This window comes from Phoenix dactylifera, chromosome 8 (assembly GCF_009389715.1).
Source record: "Phoenix dactylifera cultivar Barhee BC4 chromosome 8, palm_55x_up_171113_PBpolish2nd_filt_p, whole genome shotgun sequence".
Taxonomy (NCBI): Eukaryota; Viridiplantae; Streptophyta; class Magnoliopsida; order Arecales; family Arecaceae; genus Phoenix; species Phoenix dactylifera.
In genome coordinates, this window is record NC_052399.1 from 3,762,713 (window position 1) to 3,789,132 (window position 26,420).

The 26,420-nt window shown below is 41.3% G+C and overlaps 1 protein-coding gene and 1 pseudogene across 1 annotated transcript; both read right to left on the reverse strand.

The window, feature by feature from the left end:
• Window positions 1–298: 298 nt before the first annotated feature.
• LOC103700677 (ABC transporter G family member 36-like) lies at window positions 299–8,550 on the reverse strand. The gene is made up of 24 exons (XM_039128698.1): window positions 7,939–8,550; window positions 7,706–7,826; window positions 7,070–7,158; window positions 6,887–6,971; window positions 6,632–6,791; window positions 6,462–6,538; window positions 6,205–6,258; window positions 5,953–6,043; window positions 5,484–5,785; window positions 5,103–5,384; window positions 4,697–5,013; window positions 4,423–4,583; window positions 4,191–4,294; window positions 3,505–3,661; window positions 3,258–3,383; window positions 3,015–3,166; window positions 2,564–2,896; window positions 2,187–2,477; window positions 1,991–2,074; window positions 1,739–1,872; window positions 1,419–1,646; window positions 1,156–1,327; window positions 808–1,062; window positions 299–714 (listed from the first exon to the last, which is right to left on the reverse strand). The coding sequence occupies exons 1-24, from the start codon at window positions 8,286–8,288 to the stop codon at window positions 454–456; spliced, it is 4,386 nt and encodes a 1,461-aa protein (XP_038984626.1). The 5' UTR covers window positions 8,289–8,550; the 3' UTR covers window positions 299–453.
• A 7,838-nt stretch (window positions 8,551–16,388) lies between these two features.
• Window positions 16,389–24,715, reverse strand: LOC103699616 (annotated as a pseudogene).
• Between the last annotated feature and the right edge of the window lie 1,705 nt (window positions 24,716–26,420).

Consider the following 26,420-nt stretch of genomic DNA (forward strand, 5'->3'; position numbering starts at 1 on the left):
AAGGTTGACGGATACTCCTTCCATCCAAGAAACCAATGAAAGGCGACATTAAGGAAAGGAAAAAAAATTAGATACTCTCTGCTTCTTTTCGGACTATTTTTTATCTGCTGTTTTCCCATGTTGTTCCTTTATACTTCATATACTCTCTGCACGTCGCACAGTTTTTAGCCCTTGCATCCACAAAAGAAGTGTACAAATCACAGCAGACACATTTCGTGAAAAAATTCAAAGAAAGAAATGCTATCATCATTGTCAACATACCTAACTTACAGGGTACAAAAAATTAATACAAGGTAAAGAGAGAGAAAAAAAATAGCTGACTGATTGCCACTGACAAATTCTTCTTTTGATATTTCGCATAGCATCGTGTATCCTTCTGCTTACATTTGATGGTGAGGTCGATCCGAAATGTCACTTTTAAAAAATAATTTAATCTACCAAGTAAATACTTCTCTACCTTCTCTGGAAGTTTAGTACTTTTATTGTCAACCCAAAAAGAAAAGCAAAGAGCACGGCAAATCCAACGACAACCACTGCAACCACTCCCAAGAAGTCGTGTCTGAATCCAAGATGTGACCTCACATATTCAGCCACAGTTTGGCTGCCGTCCTCAAATGTGCGCTCGATATCCCCGAACTGTGAAGCGACCAAGCCGTACAATGTCCATGCAACGGGGTTTGCCCAGAAATACCACCTCCACCACACAGGCATACTCTGTAAGAAGGGCAAAGTTTTTTTTGTTTTGTTTTAGTTCATCGTTATTTCAGGAAACCCATCTTAAATAGAGCAATGTGAATCAGAACTTACCGGTCGTGGGATAATGAATCCAGAGAAAAGATTCCACATTCCAACAAAAGCAGCAGCTATGATGGCAGCTATGTTGATGTTGGGAGTCATGCCCACCGTCATCATTCCATAAAATGTGAAGTATAGTAGGGTGAAGTACATAAAAAACAGGTACCAAAAGAACTTGGCAGCCGTCCATTCAAACGCAATCATTGCGTACACTATAACCCCATATACCAGACACTGAACCAAGACATAGGGAACCTCGATCAACACCTGCAGAGGCCACAGAAGAACATGGTTAGCTGATCTTGATTTGTTTCAAATGCACGTACGTTGGATGTGGTAAGGTGATGTTGAAGTAATTACTTGTCCAAGAGCATATGGCAAAGCTGAATACATTCCTGCTGCCCTCTCTCTATAGAAGACGGTTCGTTCGATGGACACAACGGGCTGGACGGATGTGGAGTTCGAAACCCCGATGAACAGAACAGCAGCGTACATGGAACCCATTGCATTAGCTAAATCCTGTTGATCCCTCCTGCAACAATGTTTTTGTCAGACAAATCATATTTGGAAACATCAGGGGATTATATATAGCAGACTTGGGTCGTCTCAGAATTACTACTTACGTTTTGGTACCAAGATCCCAGAATATCGTCCCAAACATCAAGGCTATCATTGTTGTGAAGAAAAACCTGACAGCAGTATATGGAGGATTCCTCCAATACGACAGTCGTTGTTTCCATAGGCATGCCAAGCATTGTGTGAGGAATGGTCGAGAGTACTGAGTTGGGAAGTGAAGATCGCTGGAGCCAGGAGGAGGTATGCTCAATTCCTTGATCAAAGCTTTGTTTCTCCTGCAACACAATATAGAGTAAAAGAGTTAATTGTTTCTAGGTAATACCTCCATCAGAAATTAATCCGTTGGAACAGCAGCCAAACTACTTACTGATACAATTCCGAATTCTTGTACACCTCGCTGAAACTAACCCCCAATATTTCTTCTTGTGATTGTGTTGTTACTTCCAGCATCCATGTTGCAGGATTATAGCCGTCTTGTATCTTGCTCACTCCTTCGATTTGCTGATAATATAAATGCAAAGTTACAGACGTCGTCGCGTCGCTCGAATATAAAATGTTTCAGGAGCTAAAACTCTGAAAACCAAAAACGATGCAACCTTTCTGCTGTCCATTTTCTTACCTCAAAGTAATCGATCAGATGACAAGAATGTCGCCCCAACGGGCCTACGTATATCTCTTCTCCTCCTCGCTTCAATAGAAACAGCTGCAGTTGGAAGTAACAAAGCATCAGATACCAGCAACATTTACAAATATGTCATTTTACGAATACCTGCGAGAGAATAAAGAAAACCTATCGATCCGACCGATCTTCTCACCTCATCAAAAGCTTCAAATATGTCGATGCTAGGCTGATGAATAGTGCACACTACAGTCCTCCCGGTGTCCACAGTGTTTCTCACTGTCCTCATTACAATGGCGGCCGCCCTTGCATCCAGTCCAGAGGTAGGCTCGTCCATGAATATTATGGAGGGGTTAGCAACAAGCTCTACTGCAATTGTGAGCCTTTTGCGCTGCTCGGTTGATAACCCATTCACACCAGGCAGTCCTACCAAGGCTTCCCTCAATGATGTTAGCTCTACAAGTTCCATGACCTCTTCCACGAACATCTGCACAGAAGATTAATTGTTACAATTAAATTCCTGAAGTTATAAGCTGAAAGTTGCACAAGAATGGACCCATATGTTCGGCCAACCTTTCTTGTTGCAGAATCTACATCGGCAGGTAAGCGAAGCCATGCAGAGTAAACAAGGGATTCATAAACCGTGACATGAGGAGAGTGGATATCATTCTGTTCACAATATCCTGATATACGAGCGAAAGTTTCTTGCTTCTTGGGGTAGCCAGATATGGTAATGCTTCCATCTATGTATCCACCTGTTTTCCTTCCAGCCAATACATCCATGAGTGTAGTTTTGCCTGCTCCACTTACACCCATTAGAGCTGTAAGTACTCCTGGCCTGAAAGATCCACTCACTCCCTTTAGGAGCTCCAGTCGGTCTCCCTCAACACCTTGTGCTGTCATTTCCTGGAAATACATATTCCATTAAGGATTGGTTATTTTGGCAAGAAATAAGTATACCGCATAAAAAAAAAAGTTCGGTGAAATACAGACAGAGATTTATCTTTTACGCAAATGCAGATACCTGTGGCATGTCCACCGAGTATGTTATATTGTCAAATGTGATGGAAAGGGGGGTGAATGGGAGGACCATTCCTTTCTTATTCTGATTAAGATTAGCAGCAGCATCTGTCATGCTTGATGAGGCATCATTATTCCTACTTCCACGAGCACTTTCTGCATCGGAACATGTAAACTAAGATGATAAACAGCGAGAGGGAACTGTCAGAAATTGATGAGCAAACTAGTAATGTTATAACTGATTTACTTTTGGATGTGGAATCTCTGCTAATGCTCCTTTCTGTAAGTGATGATGGCTCCATTTCTCCTGTTATATTTGCATATTTTTCATTCAATGCCTCTTCAGATAAACTTGGCTGAGCTTTCCCAAATGCTGCAAGCATTTCAAAGTAAGGTATGGGGCAAGGTATCTCAATGTGGACCTCTTTAAGCATCACAATATGCGAGATTGCTACATAGAGTTGATGCCAAGATATAGGGGGAGAACTACTTACGCTTGATATAGGTGAGCGCCACAGTGAAAAGGATATTGAAAAGGATCATATATCCGGCCAATGCACCCGTACCAATCCAGTACCATTTGGCCTCTGTAAAAATTCCACGGGACTTCAAGACTTCCACTCCTAGTGTTTCATTATGATTCAGAAGAATCTATAACACAGATAAATCAAAGGAAATGCACTTCAGTTCGCTGAAGACATACGATGATATTATTTACTTGATTGTTGTTTGACATAGATAATTGAAGTAACTGCAGGGGAGTGACTGTAAATGATTTGAAAGCACTCTGTGTCTGTGAAATAAGGACAAATTTACTGATAAATGATACCAAGTTTACTTGTTTCTAGTGGTCAAACCAATGTGTATCTGGTTGTCATCTGCTAGCGCATACATTTTTTGAGCAATTATTAGCACATGAATTAGAATAATTGCAATCATCCTTAGAACTTCATGTAGAAGGATATATTACTTAAGCTTTTAAATAATTTTGGATTCCTGTTATTGTCCATCAGAGTTATTAAAATCATCATATCAATTTATATGTTGATGAAATCTAATGTATTTGATTGTTTAGTTATGATTTATCTGATCCAATCATCCTGTTTGGGAGAAAAAAAAACAGAGAAAAAAAAGAAAATCATATATAGCATTGACCTTTCAGAAAAGCAAGTGAACTTACATGGCTCCAACTGTGTCCAAGAAATTCATTTGTTGCAAGTGCATTCTGTGCGTACATCATGGGTGAGATCCAGTAACCCCATATCCACCACTTTTTCACATCCTCTGCCGAAGGGAACAATGAAAATCGATTAAATATCAACACTCTGAAACCAGTTGAGGTAAATCGTAACACTTGGCACGGTAAACTGACAAAGAAACAATTTGCTATCGTCTAAAGAGCAAGAACCTACGGTGCGACAAAATGAATCCACCCAACACTATAACCACGAGCAATGAAAACGCTCCAAAAGTATTTGCAACGATCATGTTTCTACCCAGTGCAGCGATGAAACGGAATAACCCGGAAGCCATTTGATTGACAAGTAGGAGAAGCAGATACTGCTTAAATAGCCTGTACATGGAAGCGAGAGTAATGCTGTTATTTCTGAGAAGCCAGAATGGGAGGATCACTTAAATCAGGCTGGAGGTCAAGCTGTGGCAGTTGCAAAGCAAAGAAATACTGACCTTCCGACATTTGGATCAAATCCTATCACGTAGTAAGTCATGAACACCCAGACACCAACTTCCACAAATGTTATGGGTATCTTGAGAATCCATGAGGGCACGGCATAAGTCCATGCTGGATAAAAGCGGTAGTCCCTTTGCTTGAAGAAAACAGGCAGCTTTGCAATGGCCAATGAAAGTTCAGAGAATCCATTGAACATAATCATCATCATTGCGAAGAAAAGGGCACCCATATAAAGCCCTCCATCGTTTGTGCTATCGCGGTGCATGTTGGTTCGCAGGAAGAGTGTCATTGTGATCGTAGCCATGAACATGAGCTGATGAGGAGAGAAATGCAAAATGATAAACCGCTGGCACTTGTTTGTGGAATAGAAGCTCTAAGTTGCAGCGGAGGTGATTCACTTACCTGGAAGGCCCTAAAGAAATAGACAAATGAGTTCCGCTTCATCAGCAACAACTCTCTCCAGATGTTAGCTTTCAATAGTTCCTTGCTGCTAGCACCGTATTTTGTAGTTGCGAGAGCAGCAGGGTGGCTGCTGCTCTTGTCGAACGGGACGGAGAGTTCATTTCCTAAGTTCCGACCCGCATGGAACGACTGGAATGCCTCTGAAAATTCCCTGACAGGCACAAACCTGTAAGGCTCGTCATGACGCATCCAATACTGCGGCTGATCTTTCTTTGATGTTACCTACATTCCCAAAAATAAATTATCATCTTGGACAATCTTGTAATCCAAAAGAAAAAAAATAAATGTTGGTGAAGGGAATCTTTCTGGTTTTTGGCTTACTTCCTGCAAGAAGTCTGCAACACCTTTCCTCTCAGGGCATCTGAAGCCCATGGACTCAAAGAACTCAAGCACCTGCTCGCGGGGACCTTGGTACACAACATGGCCATCTGAAAGAAGTATTATGTCGTCGAAGAGGTCGTAGGTCTCTGGTGCTGGCTGAAGCAGAGAAATGACGGCTGTCCCGTCGAGAATGTGAATGGATTGCCTGAGCGAGTTCACGATCTGGAAAGTTGTGGAACTGTCCAGACCTGTGGATATCTCATCCATGAATAGAGCTCTCGCTGGCCCGACAATCATCTCTCCTGTATCACAAGTTGAAGACCCAGAGGGTCAGATCAGATCAGCATCCCCAAAGATTTTTTTTTTTTTTTTAGATCAAGGGAAGCTTAGCCACCCAAAATTTATTCAATTGAGACAGCATCCTAGAAGATCACATGATCTTGGAGGTTGGATTTGGCAGTTCGTCTACCTGTTGTGACACGCTTCCTTTGTCCTCCTGAGATGCCTCTCAGCATTTCATCTCCTACCATGGTATCAGCGCACACTTCCAATCCTAAAATCTGTTACAGATGGCAAATAAGACGACCTTCTTTCTAGTTTCTTTGAAAGTGTTCTTCCTCTATCTTTGCTTTTTTGTCAAATTAATCATCAAAACAGAAGTTTGCACCATGAAAAAACATAACAAAAGGGTCACAGATCAGGGGCAGAGAGCGGCACATACCTTCAGTATATAGTCTGTGATTACATTGGTCTCTTGGTTTCCCATTGCAGCTGCCTGATAAGTAGAAAAAGGAAAAATCTTATTGCGCTTTCTGTCCGCTCGATGTCAAGTTAATCAGCTTATGAGAAGCAATTTGCTATGGATTAACAACCATGGTGACACTCCGGTAAGTTTTAATTCGCCAAAGCTATCAATTTCTTGAGAGTTTGGGAAGATGAACAGAGCAGCTCTGCTTGCTAAGAGGATGCTTATCTCACCTTCATGAAGATATCGATATCGGGGTCTGGCTTGATGTTTGCCTGCTTTTCCCTTCTTGCTAGCTCGGCCAGCATATCTGCATATTGTCACGTAAGAAGATCTATCGGAATTGTATGAAAAATTATGGAGTAATTTTCTACGTCGAAACAATTTGTGGAGCGATACTGACCGTAACGAGTCCCTACTCCCTGACATCTCGCAGAGAAAGATAAGGTTTCACGCACTGTCATCTCCCCGATGTGGAGATCATGTTGACTGATATATGCAGCTGTTCTCTCGGGCATGAACTCATCCATCCCATGGCCATTGTAAGTTACTCTTCCCGAAACCTGTTTTGTGTTTCAGAAAGTTGGAAATCTTATAGCAGCATTGAGAGCATCTATAGAAATTAAAATTAAGATACAGAGCGAATGAATCTCCTGACCTTTAGATCCGACTCGAGCTTTCCGGCCAACGCCAATAACAAAGTCGTCTTCCCCGACCCTGGTGGACCCAGGAGCAAAGTCATCCTACAAAATAGAAGGAACATAATTTAAAAATTTCAGATGCAGAAACGAAATTGGAACGAGATGTTTGGTATCTAAATCTGAAGCAAACGATATCATACCTGCGGGGCTTAATGATTCCGCTAACGTCATGAAGGATCTCTACTGGTCTCTTCCTACTTGGTACTACATGCAGGAGATTGGCAAAGCCCTTGGACCAGAAAAAAAGAGAAGCAAACCCCTCAGTTATAAAGGTACTCACCGAACCTCATAGATAGCTTTTAATTTTATTTATTTATGAGTTTTTTTTTTGTTTTACATAAATATCTTTCTAAATATATAAAAATTACATGAATATTCTCGTAAAATTACTATTTGTATGTATTTTTTTTTTTTGTATGTGTATACATACTATCCAATGTTATTAAAAAATAAATAGCTTAAAACTAAAATGGCTGAAATACTATTACGTGTAGATATGCAAAAAAAAAAAAAAAAGTTGTAAGTGTATTTTAGTCATTTTAAATTTTAAATTACTTATTTTTTAATGGCATTAGATGATATAGGTACATATATTTAAAAAAAATATAGATGCAAAATAAATATTTTATGGAGAAATACATGCAAATAATAATTTTAGAAGGATATTCATACAATTTTATATATTTTGAAGGATTTATATGTAAAAACTTTTTCGTTTATTTATTTTTGTCTCTTCTCTTTCCTTCTCAATAGAGTATTTTAGTTATCCGAAATACCTCGAGGACGTTGACTGTAGCATTGACGAATGAAGGCAAGCCTCTGTTGCCCACATAAGCTTCTGCTTCGATGTTGAGGTGCTCGTAACGCACTTCGATCGTCGGAAGTTCAATTCCAACTCTAGAAAAAGGAACAAAAGAAAAGAGGAAATCAGGAAATCGGAATTTAGATAAATCCTCTAGCAGCCAAAGCATTCAAGTAAGGCAAAGGGGAAGGATGTGCTTGTCCGTACTGATCCATGCGGTTCCTAAGCTTCAACAAGAACTTCTCGTTGTCCTCGTCGGCAACCCGGACCAGCCTTTCGATCAAGTTCTTCCTCTCTTGATAGCTGAGGTTCTCTATATCAATTTCCCTGGGCTGCCCTTCATTTATAGCAAGTATGCCCCTCCGCAGCCTGTTATAGGTCGGCAGCTTCTCCAGCGCAGCCCATTTCAGGGCCTCCTCGTCATCTTCCTCTCGCGACGATCTCGAGAAGACATCTTCTCCTCTCATCCAGATGGATGCACTCCCCGCCCTGGTGCTGCTCGCCCTTATGCTACTCGCCCTTATGCTACCCACCCTGGTTTTCTCCCCTGTCTCCATTTCTTTCACCGTGCTTTCTCTCTTCCCTTCACCCTCTATCAGAGAGGTAGGAAAACAGTCCTCCCGCCGTGCCGAGCCGCTACGAAGTTTATGGGATTGTGAAGCCAGAGATGGAGCTATCCGAGAGGTAGGAAACAGTCCGTCCTGCCGTGCCGAGCCGCTACGAAGTTTATGGGATTGTGAAGCCAGAGATGGAGCGAGGAGAGGCGAGAAGGGTGGAGGGGAGGGAGATGGGTTGCGTCCGCTGGTTGTGTTGTGTGACAGGGGTGGGGAAAGGGAGGAAACAGGGGCTTAAATAGGGTCGGTTGGTGGTGAGGACTAGGAGGGAGGGCGGCTTCTGGAACTTCAAAAATAAGGGCCTCGTGTTTCAAATAGTCGGTCAAGCTCTTCCACCTTTGAAATGGCTTAGCGTGCGAAGGCTTTTCTTTTTCATTAAATTAAAAAAAAGGCTCAGTTTTCTCGTGTTTAGTCCTTCTGAACGATGCCGACAACGATGCATAAGCTGGTTTTTTTCCCCCTTGTGGTTAATCCCAATATCCCCCAGCTCCCGGGAAAGACCCGGATTTGGAAACTACCTCAACGTCCCGTGGCAAGAGTTCAGAAATTTCTTCTAGGCAAGGACAGAGAAAGCGGCGAAGTCTACATTTTTAACGTGAGTTTGAAATCTTTAGGAAATGTCCCTAATAAATTGGGCTTGGAGACCCAACCGTACATCACAATCATAGGTGCTACTAGATTCTGGGTTTTCTGGATTTCCGCCAGAGTTAGATCTTATTTAGATTATGCTAGGCTCCTATTAGATCCGTGTCTAACAAGCCGACTTTGAGGTGGGATCTTCCTCTCTTTTTTTCCCCATAATTCGCCGCTAAATCCAGTATTATTAGTGTTCGGTTGTTACCATTCTTACCCCAAGTTATCTTTCAACTACAGCCGTGTTGACCATCTAGAGAGATGCTGCCAGCCATCGGCCATGATGCGGTGGTCAACAGAAGTATTATAGGGGAAACTAACGACCGGTCCATTTATTGACTGGTCTTTAATGTTTAATCCCCGTTGACTGATTGTTTAACAACCGGTCCAACCATATTTCAACATTCCAACATGAGATGAAAATGCCCCCGCCTATACCGATCTCCCATTCCCACTGAAGAAGGGGAAGAAAAAGGCCGCCGCGGCCCCCAGCCGGCGGCCGGCCGCGGGCCGCCCCCTCCCGTGGCCAACGCCGGCCCCAGCCCGCCCCCACCCGAGACCCCTTCCGCAGCTGCCACGGCCCTGCCCCCATGGTCTCCTTATGAAGAAGGGAAAGAAAAAGACCGCCGCCAACCCGCCCCCTCCTGAGCGCCCTCCCGCGGCCGCCGCCGGCCGCGGCCCGCCCCTCCTGAGCGCCCTCCCGCGGCCGCCGCGGCCCCGCCCCCTTCCGCGCCGCCGGGAATGCCCCCGCCCCCACGGTCCCCTTCCGAAGAAGGGAAGAAAAAGGCCGCCGCCGGCCACGGCTAGCCCCCTCTCGAGCCTCCTCCCGCAGCCGCCACTGGCCACGGCCCGCCCCCTCCCGAGCCCCCTCCCACAGCCGCCATGGCCCGGCCCCCTTCCTACGCCGCCTGCCTCGCGGAGGAGAAGAAATAAGAAGGGAGAAGGGAAGAAGAGAAGAACAAAGAAAAGAAAAAGAAAAAAAAAGAAGAAAAGGAAAGAAAAAAAAGAAAAGAAAAGGAGAAAAAATAAATAAATAAATAAATAAATGCATAAATAAATACATATACATATATATATATATATATATATATATATATATATATATATATATATATGAATGAATGAAGAAATAAATAAATAAATATATAATATATTGTAATAAAATAAAATAATAAATAAATAAATAAATAAATAAAGGCAAGGAAAAAAGAAGAAATGGAAACAAAGAAGAAAATAAAAGAAAATAAAAAAAGGAAGAAAAGGAAATTAAATAAGTAAATACACACACACACACACATATATATATATATGAATGAACAAATAAATAAATAAATAAATAAATAAATAAATAAATAAATAAGATAATAAATAAGTATATTGTAATGAAATAAAATAATAAACGAATAAATAAATAAATAAATAAAGCTTGGAACTCAATTCATATATCCTCGAACATAGTTAACTCACCATTGCAATTAGGTTAGTAAGTTTGGTACACAAATAATATAGTATGGTACACATTTAAGTAAGCTTGGCTTAATCAATGTTTGAATACTTAATTTGGCCTCGCATGCAGTTAAATCTTCTCATCACATAGTTAAGTAAGCTTGAAACACACTTAATCTAGCATGACATACAGTTAAATCATCTTGGAATACAGTTAAATCTTCTTTACACACAATTAAGTTAAGATGGCTCAATGTTGCAAAAAGTCTTCTCTGCACACACTTAAATCTTCTTTGTACATAGTTAAGTATTCTCTGTATACAATTAAGTCTTTTCTGCACACAATTAAGTGTGTGCAGAGAAGACTTAATTGTATACAGAAAATACTTAACTGTGTGCAGAGAAGATTTAAGTGTATGCACACAGTTAAGTGTTCTATGTGTACAATTAAGTCTTCTCTGCACACAGCAGGGAAGACTTAATTGTGTACATGGAACACTTAATTATGTGCAGAGAAGATTTAAGTGTGTGCACACAGTTAAGTATTCTCTTTACACAATTAAGTCTTCTCTGCACACACTTAATTATATGCAGAGAAGACTTAATTGTGTATGGAGAATACTTAACTGTGTACAGAGAACATTTAAGTGTGTGCACACAGTTAAGTGTTCTATGTACACAATTAAGTCTTTTCTGCATATACTTAATTGTGTGCAGAGAAGATTTAATTGTGTACAGAGAACACTTAACTGTGTACAGAGAAGATTTAAGTGTGTGCACACAGTTAAGTGTTCTCTATACACAATTAAGTCTTCTCTGCATACATTTACTTATGCATAGAGAAGACTTAATTGTGTACATAGAACATTTAACTGTGTGCAGAGAAGACTTAATTGTGTAGAGCACACAATTAAGTCTTCTCTGCCCACACTTTATTTATTTATTATTTTATTTCATTACAATATATTTTTTATTATCTTATTTATTTATTCTTTCATTTTTTTTTTCTTTTCTTGTTTATTTTCTTTTATTTTCTTCTTTTTCTTTCCTTTTCTTCTATTCTTTCCTTTTCTTTTTTTCTTTCTATTTTCTCCTCCCATGAGGCCGGCGGCAGCAGGAGCGGGCCCGGCCGTAGCGCTTTATTTATTTATTTATTTATTATTCTATTACAATATATTATTTATTTATTTATTTATTCGTTCATTCTATATATATATATGTGTGTATGTATTTATTTATGGATTTATTTATTTATTTATTTTCTTTTATTTCTTTTTTTTTCTTTCTTTCATTTCTTTTCTTCTTTTTCTTTCCTTTTTCTCTTTTTTTTTTCTTCTCTTCTTCCCTTCTTCTTCTTTCTTCTCCTTCCGCGAGCCGCACACGGGAGGAGGGCAGGCCGTGGCCGGCGACGGCCGCAGGACGCGAGAGGGCGCCCTTCTTCCTCTTCTTCGGCACCTCCCCACCGTGGGGGCGGGGGCGTTCTCAGCCGCGCAGCCGCGGAAGGGGGCTCAGGAGGGGGTGAGCCGGGGCCGGCAGCGGCCGCGGGAGGGAGCTCGGGCGAGGGTAGACCATGGTTGGCGGCGGCCGCGTTGGCCTTTTTCTTCTTCTTCCCCGGAGAATGGGAGATCAATAGGGGCGGGGGCATTTTCGGTATTTGTTAAAAAAAATAAAAGGGGCTCAAGGATCGGAAATTAAACTTGGTGAAGATATTCGACCGAAGATTTTAAGATCGGTCAACGAGAACTTTTTGTTATATCAGAATTTTTTGGAGGGTGGAAAATTAATTACCTCAATATTATATTATGTTTTTATATATAATGATGGTACAATTAATTAAGTAGGACATTTTTTTTTAAGCATAGCTCATTAATTAGAACTAAAAAAAGTCAAGAGCTTGGAAGGACTTTTGGGCTGGACCTTCTGTATACTCTTTGATGAGTGTCAAACTGGGCCGGGCATGCTACTGGACCTCATGCTGCCAAGGAAAAGTGAGGACAGCATTGGATGAGATGCTTGAAACCTCAAAGGGACTAATCAGCTGCAGCGAAGGTCACTGTAAAGATCCGAATTGGGCCCATCCTTGGGCCCAACGAATTGAAGTCGGCAAGGGATGCCGACTTCAGTTTGTTCATCATGGTCATCCCTATGATGAACACGCCGGCCGAATGGCCAGCGAAACCCCCGCACCCCTCTCTCTCTCTCTCTCTTCTCTCTCTCTCTTCGTGGACTCTCAGAGGAGCCCCCATCCCTCTAAAAAAAAAAAAAAAAACTCATCCTTTCCTCCTCTTCTTTTCCCCTTTTCTTGAGAAGATCGCTGGAGCCACCGTCGCCGCCATCGCTGTCGGGAATCCACTCGTCGACGACCGGAGGTGAGAAAGACAACCAATCTATTTTTTTTATGGATTTAAGGGGAGAGAAATGATGGGGAGTCATTCGGTTTCACCTTCCCCTGTTTCGGGAAATTTTTTTTGTGAGGTTCGGCCGGCCGACGGTGGCCGGCCGGGGTCAATCCGGCCGAAACGAGTTCGGCCGGAGGTGGACAAACGGGGGCCAGGCTTCCCAGCCCCGGTCTCTCTCTTGCTCCCTTTCTTCCTCTCCTTCTTCTGTGCTTCTTCTCTTCCGCTGCTCGTGACAGCGGCGTGGCCGACGATGGCTGGCCGAGCGCCGCCGCCGAGGACCATAGTCGGCCGCCGTAGGCCGACCGGAACCACCAGCCACCCCTTCTTCCTTTCTTCCCCTTCTTCTTCTTTTTCTTCTTCTTCTTCTTCTCTTCCTTCTTCTTCTTCTTCTTCTTCTTTCTTCTTCTTGGGTTTTTCTTGCTTTGATTTCTGTGCCTCATTTGTGGATCAGAACCTGAACCGGTTGAGGCTATGAACCGGTTCCACCTATTCCGTGAATTGGGTTTGATCTGGATTTGAGTGAATGGGTTTTGGTTATGGTCTGAATCTGAGTCGGAAATTTGAGTTAGTCTGATTTAAGTGTAATCTGGTTCGTTAAGATTTGATCTAATCTGGTCTGATCAGATCTGGTTTGGGTTGGGCTGGGGATCTGTTTTTGGGCTAAGTTGGACCTGATTGGATCTGTGGGCTGGTTTGGTTTGGGCCCGAAATCTGATCTGGACTTGTTATCTGGTTTGGTCCAATTGGGACTAATCTGTTTTGAGCCACAATTGGTTTTGGGTTTAAAGGATTCTGATTTTGGGATTTTGGCTTACTTGTTCTTAGGGTCTATGTTTGATCTTGGGGGCCCATTCTTGAATCTATGAACTTAGAAGTTTAAGGGATTGGAAATAGTTTAAATTATGTTTCTTAGTTAATTAAATAATTAATGTTTATGTTTTAATCAGGGGTTCGTGATATCTGTGGCAGGGATTGTTAAGCTAGCCCAGGTAGGTGACCTTTTGCTTTAAAGTAGAATTTTAACATGTATCTTGCATATGTTGATGTTATGATTTATTATTGGCATTATGTGTTAGAATTAGAATTAAATATTTAATTTCATAAACTGTTATGTACTTTACTATTGGGAGTATGATCATGACTTTGATTTGGAAATTTACCAAATGGAAAATTGATTTATTGATATTTTAAAATCCGCGTAACTATAGTCTAGGCCCCGCCAATAGGATGATACGTTGGCCCTGTCGACTTGTACTGAGGAACTAGTTCCGACACCGTGACCACCGGTGATAGAATAGTGGCGGCACAAGGGTGCGTTTTTGCTCTTCGGAGCGGCTCGGTGGAGCGTGAGATTGGCACCAGGGGGTGCGGCACAGTGGTGCGTTGGCTCAGTGGAGCGGCTCTGCGGAGAGTTGTCCTGGCACCTCGGTGTAACCATGCCACTGGGTGATGTGGCCGTAGTCATGCGGTTGAGTTATTTTGAGTCTCGGATCGGGTTTACGGATTATCGTGTGGATTTTGGATTTATGAGTTTTAGCTGCTTTTTATATGCATCATCACATGTTATATGATGACTTTATTGCATGATGTTGCCTACTGAGCTGTTAGCTCACTCCTATTATTTACATTTTTGCAGGTGATGACATATGATTATAGGGATTACGGGATGGAGTGATCATGATGTATTTAGCTAGTAGATATTGACTTTTCTTTTGACATATGTATATGTGGACATTTGATATGAAAACTGAAATTTATCTTTATTTAGTTATTGATGGTTAATTTGATTTATCTGCCTTGCGTGCTTGCGGGGTCCGCCCTGCAGGTGCGTGGCGTCTGCTCGCGTCCCGGGCCCCGGGTTCGGGGCGTGACAGTCACCCCATGCAACTAAAAGCCGCACCGCAGAGGATAAAAAGAAAGCTAACCAGAACCTAAAACAAACTAAGATAACCATTTCATTGTAACCTCCTCTTCTAGGTTCGACCAACTCTAAGGATCAAACCGGGCCGTCATGGTGACCCTGGGTTGACCAAATCAGGTGTACGCGAACCCAACTTACCTTACAACTCATGTTGCAATCCACTTCTGTACATAACCGCAGAAATAGAACTCAGGTCAAAATCCTTCCTCCCATTTCAACCAAAAAAAAAAGCGGAACGATCCAAAAAAAAAAAAATCTGGGCCATGCTGAGGGGGCACAAAAGGCATTTTGCTTTATTATTTTAACTAATCCTGGAGCTTGTCTGGCAAGGACTCGATCGATGTAGGTTTTAAAGATGCAGAAAATTCAAAGCTTGTAGAAAATCAGTTTATACAGAATTTAATATATATAGAAAATTTATGCACGAAGCTGCAGTAAATTTTTGCTTAAATTTTTAAATATGCAGAAAATTTCTGCATACTTTTTAAGGTTGCAGAAAAATCTATTTGCACTATTTTTAGAGCAAGATAAATTTCTCAAAAGACTGATTTTTGTAAGGAAAATAATCTCTAAAAGATAAAGATACAAACTTTCTGATTTTATACGATCAAAGTAAATTTAATTCTATACAACCAAAGTAGATTCGATAAACAACTGGTAGTAATTTCTAGTATAATCAAGATCTCGCTCTTAAACTATAGGAATAAATATACCTAGAAATCACTATTTATGCTTTGAGATAATAAATTGAAATAAAACTTTATATCTACAAAATTTTGAAAATTAGTTGGTTGAAAGCTTGGCTGGATCGAGGCGTGTGATGTATACTACCCCAAGAACGTGATTTGTCCCCTACGTGTGGGTCTACAACGATCTCATCCCAAAGGTATAACAAACTAGTTTAGCTCAATTCTCTTGTAACATGCACAATTGCTAGAAGGCTAGACTTGAGTGACTTCCTTCGGTTGCCTAGAAAAGAAGGAAGAAGAAAAGGTGGAGGAAAAATGAAAAAGCAGAAAGTGTGGAAGCAGAGTCTCTATCAGATTGCAATAGAGCGCACAAGAGAAAAGTGGATGTGTAAGTGTGTTTCTAAAGCAATGGACCCAAAATTTATTTACAGACTTTGCTGAGATGATCGAGAAGACGGATGGTTTCTAAGATATGTGATGTTTCGAAAATACCATATCTCTTCGAAAACCAACATTTTTTTTTGAAGAGAGTTGTAACTCTTCGAAAAGAGGCATCCGGCAAAAAGTATTTTAATACATTTAAAATAAAATTTTGCGAATAAGGTTGGTTTAATTTTTTTTTCAAATTAAAACTACAACATCTTCTTGTTTGTGTGGGTTTCTCCAGTTTTTCATATTCTGCATAATCTTTTCTTTTCTTATTGACTAAAATATTTATTATCTTGAATTAGAAGGTTGACGGATACTCCTTCCATCCAAGAAACCAATGAAAGGCGACATTAAGGAAAGGAAAAAAAATTAGATACTCTCTGCTTCTTTTCGGACTATTTTTTATCTGCTGTTTTCCCATGTTGTTCCTTTATACTTCATATACTCTCTGCACGTCGCACAGTTTTTAGCCCTTGCATCCACAAAAGAAGTGTACAAATCACAGCAGACACATTTCGTAAAAAAATTCAAAGAAAGAAATGCTATCATCATTGTCAACATACCTAACTTACAGGGTACAAAAAATTAATACAAGGTAAAGAGAGAGAAAAAAAATAGCTGACTGATTGCCACTGACAAATTCTTCTTTTGATATTTCGCATAGCATCGTGTATCCTTCTGCTTACATTTGATGGTGAGGTCGATCCGAAATGTCACTTTTAAAAAATAATTTAATCTACCAAGTAAATACTTCTCTACCTTCTCTGGAAGTTTAGTACTTTTATTGTCAACCCAAAAAGAAAAGCAAAGAGCACGGCAAATCCAACGACAACCACTGCAACCACTCCCAAGAAGTCGTGTCTGAATCCAAGATGTGACCTCACATATTCAGCCACAGTTTGGCTGCCGTCCTCAAATGTGCGCTCGATATCCCCGAACTGTGAAGCGACCAAAGCCGTACAATGTCCATGCAACGGGGTTTGCCCAGAAATACCACCTCCACCACACAGGCATACTCTGTAAGAAGGGCAAAGTTTTTTTTGTTTTGTTTTAGTTCATCGTTATTTCAGGAAACCCATCTTAAATAGAGCAATGTGAATCAGAACTTACCGGTCGTGGGATAATGAATCCAGAGAAAAGATTCCACATTCCAACAAAAGCAGCAGCTATGATGGCAGCTATGTTGATGTTGGGAGTCATGCCCACCGTCATCATTCCATAAAATGTGAAGTATAGTAGGGTGAAGTACATAAAAAACAGGTACCAAAAGAACTTGGCAGCCGTCCATTCAAACGCAATCATTGCGTACACTATAACCCCATATACCAGACACTGAACCAAGACATAGGGAACCTCGATCAACACCTGCAGAGGCCACAGAAGAACATGGTTAGCTGATCTTGATTTGTTTCAAATGCACGTACGTTGGATGTGGTAAGGTGATGTTGAAGTAATTACTTGTCCAAGAGCATATGGCAAAGCTGAATACATTCCTGCTGCCCTCTCTCTATAGAAGACGGTTCGTTCGATGGACACAACGGGCTGGACGGATGTGGAGTTCGAAACCCCGATGAACAGAACAGCAGCGTACATGGAACCCATTGCATTAGCTAAATCCTGTTGATCCCTCCTGCAACAATGTTTTTGTCAGACAAATCATATTTGGAAACATCAGGGGATTATATATAGCAGACTTGGGTCGTCTCAGAATTACTACTTACGTTTTGGTACCAAGATCCCAGAATATCGTCCCAAACATCAAGGCTATCATTGTTGTGAAGAAAAACCTGACAGCAGTATATGGAGGATTCCTCCAATACGACAGTCGTTGTTTCCATAGGCATGCCAAGCATTGTGTGAGGAATGGTCGAGAGTACTGAGTTGGGAAGTGAAGATCGCTGGAGCCAGGAGGAGGTATGCTCAATTCCTTGATCAAAGCTTTGTTTCTCCTGCAACACAATATAGAGTAAAAGAGTTAATTGTTTCTAGGTAATACCTCCATCAGAAATTAATCCGTTGGAACAGCAGCCAAACTACTTACTGATACAATTCCGAATTCTTGTACACCTCGCTGAAACTAACCCCCAATATTTCTTCTTGTGATTGTGTTGTTACTTCCAGCATCCATGTTGCAGGATTATAGCCGTCTTGTATCTTGCTCACTCCTTCGATTTGCTGATAATATAAATGCAAAGTTACAGACGTCGTCGCGTCGCTCGAATATAAAATGTTTCAGGAGCTAAAACTCTGAAAACCAAAAACGATGCAACCTTTCTGCTGTCCATTTTCTTACCTCAAAGTAATCGATCAGATGACAAGAATGTCGCCCCAACGGGCCTACGTATATCTCTTCTCCTCCTCGCTTCAATAGAAACAGCTGCAGTTGGAAGTAACAAAGCATCAGATACCAGCAACATTTACAAATATGTCATTTTACGAATACCTGCGAGAGAATAAAGAAAACCTATCGATCCGACCGATCTTCTCACCTCATCAAAAGCTTCAAATATGTCGATGCTAGGCTGATGAATAGTGCACACCACAGTCCTCCCGGTGTCCACAGTGTTTCTCACTGTCCTCATTACAATGGCGGCCGCCCTTGCATCCAGTCCAGAGGTAGGCTCGTCCATGAATATTATGGAGGGGTTAGCAACAAGCTCTACTGCAATTGTGAGCCTTTTGCGCTGCTCGGTTGATAACCCATTCACACCAGGCAGTCCTACCAAGGCTTCCCTCAATGATGTTAGCTCTACAAGTTCCATGACCTCTTCCACGAACATCTGCACAGAAGATTAATTGTTACAATTAAATTCCTGAAGTTATAAGCTGAAAGTTGCACAAGAATGGACCCGTATGTTCGGCCAACCTTTCTTGTTGCAGAATCTACATCGGCAGGTAAGCGAAGCCATGCAGAGTAAACAAGGGATTCATAAACCGTGACATGAGGAGAGTGGATATCATTCTGTTCACAATATCCTGATATACGAGCGAAAGTTTCTTGCTTCTTGGGGTAGCCAGATATGGTAATGCTTCCATCTATGTATCCACCTGTTTTCCTTCCAGCCAATACATCCATGAGTGTAGTTTTGCCTGCTCCACTTACACCCATTAGAGCTGTAAGTACTCCTGGCCTGAAAGATCCGCTCACTCCCTTTAGGAGCTCCAGTCGGTCTCCCTCAACACCTTGTGCTGTCATTTCCTGGAAATACATATTCCATTAAGGATTGGTTATTTTGGCAAGAAATAAGTATACCGCATAAAAAAAAAAAGTTCGGTGAAATACAGGCAGAGATTTATCTTTTACGCAAATGCAGATACCTGTGGCATGTCCACCGAGTATGTTATATTGTCAAATGTGATGGAAAGGGGTGTGAATGGGAGGACCATTCCTTTCTTATTCTGATTAAGATTAGCAGCAGCATCTGTCATGCTTGATGAGGCATCATTATTCCTACTTCCACGAGCACTTTCTGCATCGGAACATGTAAACTAAGATGATAAACAGCGAGAGGGAACTGTCAGAAATTGATGAGCAAACTAGTAATGTTATAACTGATTTACTTTTGGATGTGGAATCTCTGCTAATGCTCCTTTCTGTAAGTGATGATGGCTCCATTTCTCCTGTTATATTTGCATATTTTTCATTCAATGCCTCTTCAGATAAACTTGGCTGAGCTTTCCCAAATGCTGCAAGCATTTCAAAGTAAGGTATGGGGCAAGGTATCTCAATGTGGACCTCTTTAAGCATCACAATATGCGAGATTGCTACATAGAGTTGATGCCAAGATATAGGGGGAGAACTACTTACGCTTGATATAGGTGAGCGCCACAGTGAAAAGGATATTGAAAAGGATCATATATCCGGCCAATGCACCCGTACCAATCCAGTACCATTTGGCCTCTGTAAAAATTCCACGGGACTTCAAGACTTCCACTCCTAGTGTTTCATTATGATTCAGAAGAATCTATAACACAGATAAATCAAAGGAAATGCACTTCAGTTCGCTGAAGACATACGATGATATTATTTACTTGATTGTTGTTCGACATAGATAATTGAAGTAACTGCAGGGGAGTGACTGTAAATGATTTGAAAGCACTCTGTGTCTGTGAAATAAGGACAAATTTACTGATAAATGATACCAAGTTTACTTGTTTCTAGTGGTCAAACCAATGTGTATCTGGTTGTCATCTGCTAGCGCATACATTTTTTGAGCAATTATTAGCACATGAATTAGAATAATTGCAATCATCCTTAGAACTTCATGTAGAAGGATATATTACTTAAGCTTTTAAATAATTTTGGATTCCTGTTATTGTCCATCAGAGTTATTAAAATCATCATATCAATTTATATGTTGATGAAATCTAATGTATTTGATTGTTTAGTTATGATTTATCTGATCCAATCATCCTGTTTGGGAGAAAAAAAAACAGAGAAAAAAAAGAAAATCATATATAGCATTGACCTTTCAGAAAAGCAAGTGAACTTACATGGCTCCAACTGTGTCCAAGAAATTCATTTGTTGCAAGTGCATTCTGTGCGTACATCATGGGTGAGATCCAGTAACCCCATATCCACCACTTTTTCACATCCTCTGCCGAAGGGAACAATGAAAATCGATTAAATATCAACACTCTGAAACCAGTTGAGGTAAATCGTAACACTTGGCACGGTAAACTGACAAAGAAACAATTTGCTATCGTCTAAAGAGCAAGAACCTACGGTGCGACAAAATGAATCCACCCAACACTATAACCACGAGCAATGAAAACGCTCCAAAAGTATTTGCAACGATCATGTTTCTACCCAGTGCAGCGATGAAACGGAATAACCCGGAAGCCATTTGATTGACAAGTAGGAGAAGCAGATACTGCTTAAATAGCCTGTACATGGAAGCGAGAGTAATGCTGTTATTTCTGAGAAGCCAGAATGGGAGGATCACTTAAATCAGGCTGGAGGTCAAGCTGTGGCAGTTGCAAAGCAAAGAAATACTGACCTTCCGACATTTGGATCAAATCCTATCACGTAGTAAGTCATGAACACCCAGACACCAACTTCCACAAATGTTATGGGTATCTTGAGAATCCATGAGGGCACGGCATAAGTCCATGCTGGATAAAAGCGGTAGTCCCTTTGCTTGAAGAAAACAGGCAGCTTTGCAATGGCCAATGAAAGTTCAGAGAATCCATTGAACATAATCATCATCATTGCGAAGAAAAGGGCACCCATATAAAGCCCTCCATCGTTTGTGCTATCGCGGTGCATGTTGGTTCGCAGGAAGAGTGTCATTGTGATCGTAGCCATGAACATGAGCTGATGAGGAGAGAAATGCAAAATGATAAACCGCTGGCACTTGTTTGTGGAATAGAAGCTCTAAGTTGCAGCGGAGGTGATTCACTTACCTGGAAGGCCCTAAAGAAATAGACAAATGAGTTCCGCTTCATCAGCAACAACTCTCTCCAGATGTTAGCTTTCAATAGTTCCTTGCTGCTAGCACCGTATTTTGTAGTTGCGAGAGCAGCAGGGTGGCTGCTGCTCTTGTCGAACGGGACGGAGAGTTCATTTCCTAAGTTCCGACCCGCATGGAACGACTGGAATGCCTCTGAAAATTCCCTGACAGGCACAAACCTGTAAGGCTCGTCATGACGCATCCAATACTGCGGCTGATCTTTCTTTGATGTTACCTACATTCCCAAAAATAAATTATCATCTTGGACAATCTTGTAATCCAAAAGAAAAAAAATAAATGTTGGTGAAGGGAATCTTTCTGGTTTTTGGCTTACTTCCTGCAAGAAGTCTGCAACACCTTTCCTCTCAGGGCATCTGAAGCCCATGGACTCAAAGAACTCAAGCACCTGCTCGCGGGGACCTTGGTACACAACATGGCCATCTGAAAGAAGTATTATGTCGTCGAAGAGGTCGTAGGTCTCTGGTGCTGGCTGAAGCAGAGAAATGACGGCTGTCCCGTCGAGAATGTGAATGGATTGCCTGAGCGAGTTCACGATCTGGAAAGTTGTGGAACTGTCCAGACCTGTGGATATCTCATCCATGAATAGAGCTCTCGCTGGCCCGACAATCATCTCTCCTGTATCACAAGTTGAAGACCCAGAGGGTCAGATCAGATCAGCATCCCCAAAGATTTTTTTTTTTTAGATCAAGGGAAGCTTAGCCACCCAAAATTTATTCAATTGAGACAGCATCCTAGAAGATCACATGATCTTGGAGGTTGGATTTGGCAGTTCGTCTACCTGTTGTGACACGCTTCCTTTGTCCTCCTGAGATGCCTCTCAGCATTTCATCTCCTACCATGGTATCAGCGCACACTTCCAATCCTAAAATCTGTTACAGATGGCAAATAAGACGACCTTCTTTCTAGTTTCTTTGAAAGTGTTCTTCCTCTATCTTTGCTTTTTTGTCAAATTAATCATCAAAACAGAAGTTTGCACCATGAAAAAACATAACAAAAGGGTCAAAGATCAGGGGCAGAGAGCGGCACATACCTTCAGTATATAGTCTGTGATTACATTGGTCTCTTGGTTTCCCATTGCAGCTGCCTGATAAGTAGAAAAAGGAAAAATCTTATTGCGCTTTCTGTCCGCTCGATGTCAAGTTAATCAGCTTATGAGAAGCAATTTGCTATGGATTAACAACCATGGTGACACTCCGGTAAGTTTTAATTCGCCAAAGCTATCAATTTCTTGAGAGTTTGGGAAGATGAACAGAGCAGCTCTGCTTGCTAAGAGGATGCTTATCTCACCTTCATGAAGATATCGATATCGGGGTCTGGCTTGATGTTTGCCTGCTTTTCCCTTCTTGCTAGCTCGGCCAGCATATCTGCATATTGTCACGTAAGAAGATCTATCGGAATTGTATGAAAAATTATGGAGTAATTTTCTACGTCGAAACAATTTGTGGAGCGATACTGACCGTAACGAGTCCCTACTCCCTGACATCTCGCAGAGAAAGATAAGGTTTCACGCACTGTCATCTCCCCGATGTGGAGATCATGTTGACTGATATATGCAGCTGTTCTCTCGGGCACGAACTCATCCATCCCATGGCCATTGTAAGTTACTCTTCCCGAAACCTGTTTTGTGTTTCAGAAAGTTGGAAATCTTATAGCAGCATTGAGAGCATCTATAGAAATTAAAATTAAGATACAGAGCGAATGAATCTCCTGACCTTTAGATCCGACTCGAGCTTTCCGGCCAACGCCAATAACAAAGTCGTCTTCCCCCGACCCTGGTGGACCCAGGAGCAAAGTCATCCTACAAAATAGAAGGAACATAATTTAAAAATTTCAGATGCAGAAACGAAATTGGAACGAGAAGTTTGGTATCTAAATCTGAAGCAAACGATATCATACCTGCGGGGCTTAATGATTCCGCTAACGTCATGAAGGATCTCTACTGGTCTCTTCCTACTTGGTACTACATGCAGGAGATTGGCAAAGCCCTTGGACCAGAAAAAAAGAGAGCAAACCCCTCAGTTATAAAGGTACTCACCGAACCTCATAGATAGCTTATAATTTTATTTATTTATGAGTTTTTTTTTTTGTTTTACATAAATATCTTTCTAAATATATAAAAATTACATGAATATTCTCGTAAAATTACTATTTGCATGTATTTTTTTTTTTGTATGTGTATACATACTATCCAATGTTATTAAAAAATAAATAGCTTAAAACTAAAATGGCTGAAATACTATTACGTGTAGATATGCAAAAAAAAAAAAAAAAAAGTTGTAAGTGTATTTTAGTCATTTTAAATTTTAAATTACTTATTTTTTAATGGCATTTAGATGATATAGGTACATATATTTAAAAAAAAATATAGATGCAAAATAAATATTTTATGGAGAAATACATGCAAATAATAATTTTAGAAGGGTATTCATACAATTTTATATATTTTGAAGGATTTATATGTAAAAACTTTTTCGTTTATTTATTTTTGTCTCTTCTCTTTCCTTCTCAATAGAGTATTTTAGTTATCCGAAATACCTCGAGGACGTTGACTGTAGCATTGACGAATGAAGGCAAGCCTCTGTTGCCCACATAAGCTTCTGCTTCGATGTTGAGGTGCTCGTAACGCACTTCGATCGTCGGAAGTTCAATTCCAACTCTAGAAAAAGGAACAAAAGAAAAGAGGAAATCAGGAAATCGGAATTTAGATAAATCCTCTAGCAGCCAAAGCATTCAAGTAAGGCAAAGGGGAAGGATGTGCTTGTCCGTACTGATCCATGCGGTTCCTAAGCTTCAACAAGAACTTCTCGTTGTCCTCCTCGGCAACCCGGACCAGCCTTTCGATCAAGTTCTTCCTCTCTTGATAGCTGAGGTTCTCTATATCAATTTCCCTGGGCTGCCCTTCATTTATAGCAAGTATGCCCCTCCGCAGCCTGTTATAGGTCGGCAGCTTCTCCAGCGCAGCCCATTTCAGGGCCTCCTCGTCATCTTCCTCTCGCGACGATCTCGAGAAGACATCTTCTCCTCTCATCCAGATGGATGCACTCCCCGCCCTGGTGCTGCTCGCCCTTATGCTACTCGCCCTCATGCTACCCACCCTGGTTTTCTCCCCTGTCTCCATTTCTTTCACCCTGCTTTCTCTCTTCCCTTCACCCTCTATCAGAGAGGTAGGAAACAGTCCTCCCGCCGTGCCGAGCCGCTACGAAGTTTATAGGATTGTGAAGCCTGAGATGGAGCTATCAGAGAGGTAGGAAACAGTCCGTCCTGCCGTGCCGAGCCGCTACGAAGTTTATGGGATTGTGAAGCCAGAGATGGAGCGAGGAGAGGCGAGAAGGGTGGAGGGGAGGGAGATGGGTTGCGTCCGCTGGTTGTGTTGTGTGACAGGGGTGGGGAAAGGGAGGAAACAGGGGCTTAAATAGGGTCGGTTGGTGGTGAGGACTAGGAGGGAGGGCGGCTTCTGGAACTTCAAAAATAAGGGCCTCGTGTTTAAATAGTCGGTCAAGCTCTTCCGCCTTTGAAATGGCTTGGCGTGCGAAGGCTTTTCTTTTTCATTAAATTAAAAAAAAGGCTCAGTTTTCTCGTGTTTAGTCCTTCTGAACGATGCCGACAACGACGCATAAGCTGGTTTTTTTCCCCCTTGTGGTTAATCCCAATATGCCCCAGCTCCCGGGAAAGACCCGGATTTGGAAACTACCCCAACGTCCCGTGGCAAGAGTTCAGACTTTTCTTCTAGGCGAGGACAGATAAAACGACGAAGTCCTCATTTTTAACGTGAGTTTGAAATCTTTAGGAAATCTCCCTAATAAATCGGGCTGGGAGACCCAACCGTATATCACAATCACGGGTGCTACTAGATTCTGGGTTTTCTGGATTTCCGCCTGAGTTAGATCCTATTTAGATTATGCTAGGCTTCTAACAAGCCGAGTTTGAGGTTGGATCTTCCTTCTTTATTTTTTCCCCATAATTCGTCGCTAAATCCAGTATTATTAGTGTTCGGTTGTTACTATTCTTACCCCAAGTTATCTTTCAACTACAGCCGTGTTGACCATCTAGAGAGATGCTGCCAGCCATCGCCCATGATGCGGTGGTCAACAGAAATATTATATTATGTTTTTATATGTAACGACGGTACAATTAATTAAGTAGAACATTTTTTTTTTATAAAGGAAACGGGAAGGCTTTTAAGCTGTCCCCAGTTTAAGCATAGCTCATTAATTAGAACTAAAAAAGTCAAGATCTTGGAACGGCATTTAGGCTGGCCGTAGAGTCATCGATCCTTTTAATTCGTTCCAGATGTTCATCGCTGTTGCTGTTTGCTGTTTTCTCGCTCTTGTTTTGTTTTTGCCATACGGTTACTAGAAACCAGAGCAAAGTCATGAGAACGTACCGATCAGGCCAACTTTGACACGCTAACGAGTTATAACTTTTCTTTATTTCAAGTCTACTTCCTCGTGATTTCCGGACGATAAAGATAAGACCTATCAACGCTGTGTTTTCAGTTCGTTGGAATGCAGTCACATCTCTCTCACACACGACGGCTGTCATTTCCATAGTCAGACTGGATTTTTCTAGAACAAATCAATGACAGCCGTGGCAGCCAGTTTTTAGCCACAGTAATACGAAATAAATCGTAAATTATTTGGTAGTTGGCGTGCATGGGATGAAGTTGAGTTGGATGTACGTTAATGTCTCTCACGGAAGAACTTTCCTCCTTACATGCCCTGGTAAGACCGGCAGCTTCTTTTCTTCCTGTTCTTTCATCATCTTCTCAGCTTGAGATTAAATCTTGGTTTTTTTTTCTTTTTTTGATGAAAAGTTTGACATTAAATCTTGATAATTGAAATTATTCTGCACACAAGCCTAAACTGTAAAACAATGGCAACTTATCATGCAACATGGATGCCATATCTACTTGTCTGCTCTACCGAACAATCTGGAACGGCTCATGGTATTTTACTGGTTAATTTTCAATTTCAACTTGCATTCAATAACAAAAGCAAAATATAAGCTCAAATGACAAAATCAAACCATGAGTATTATTGATATTGAATTTGATGCATTTTTTAATATGAGTAGATCTTGGTTAA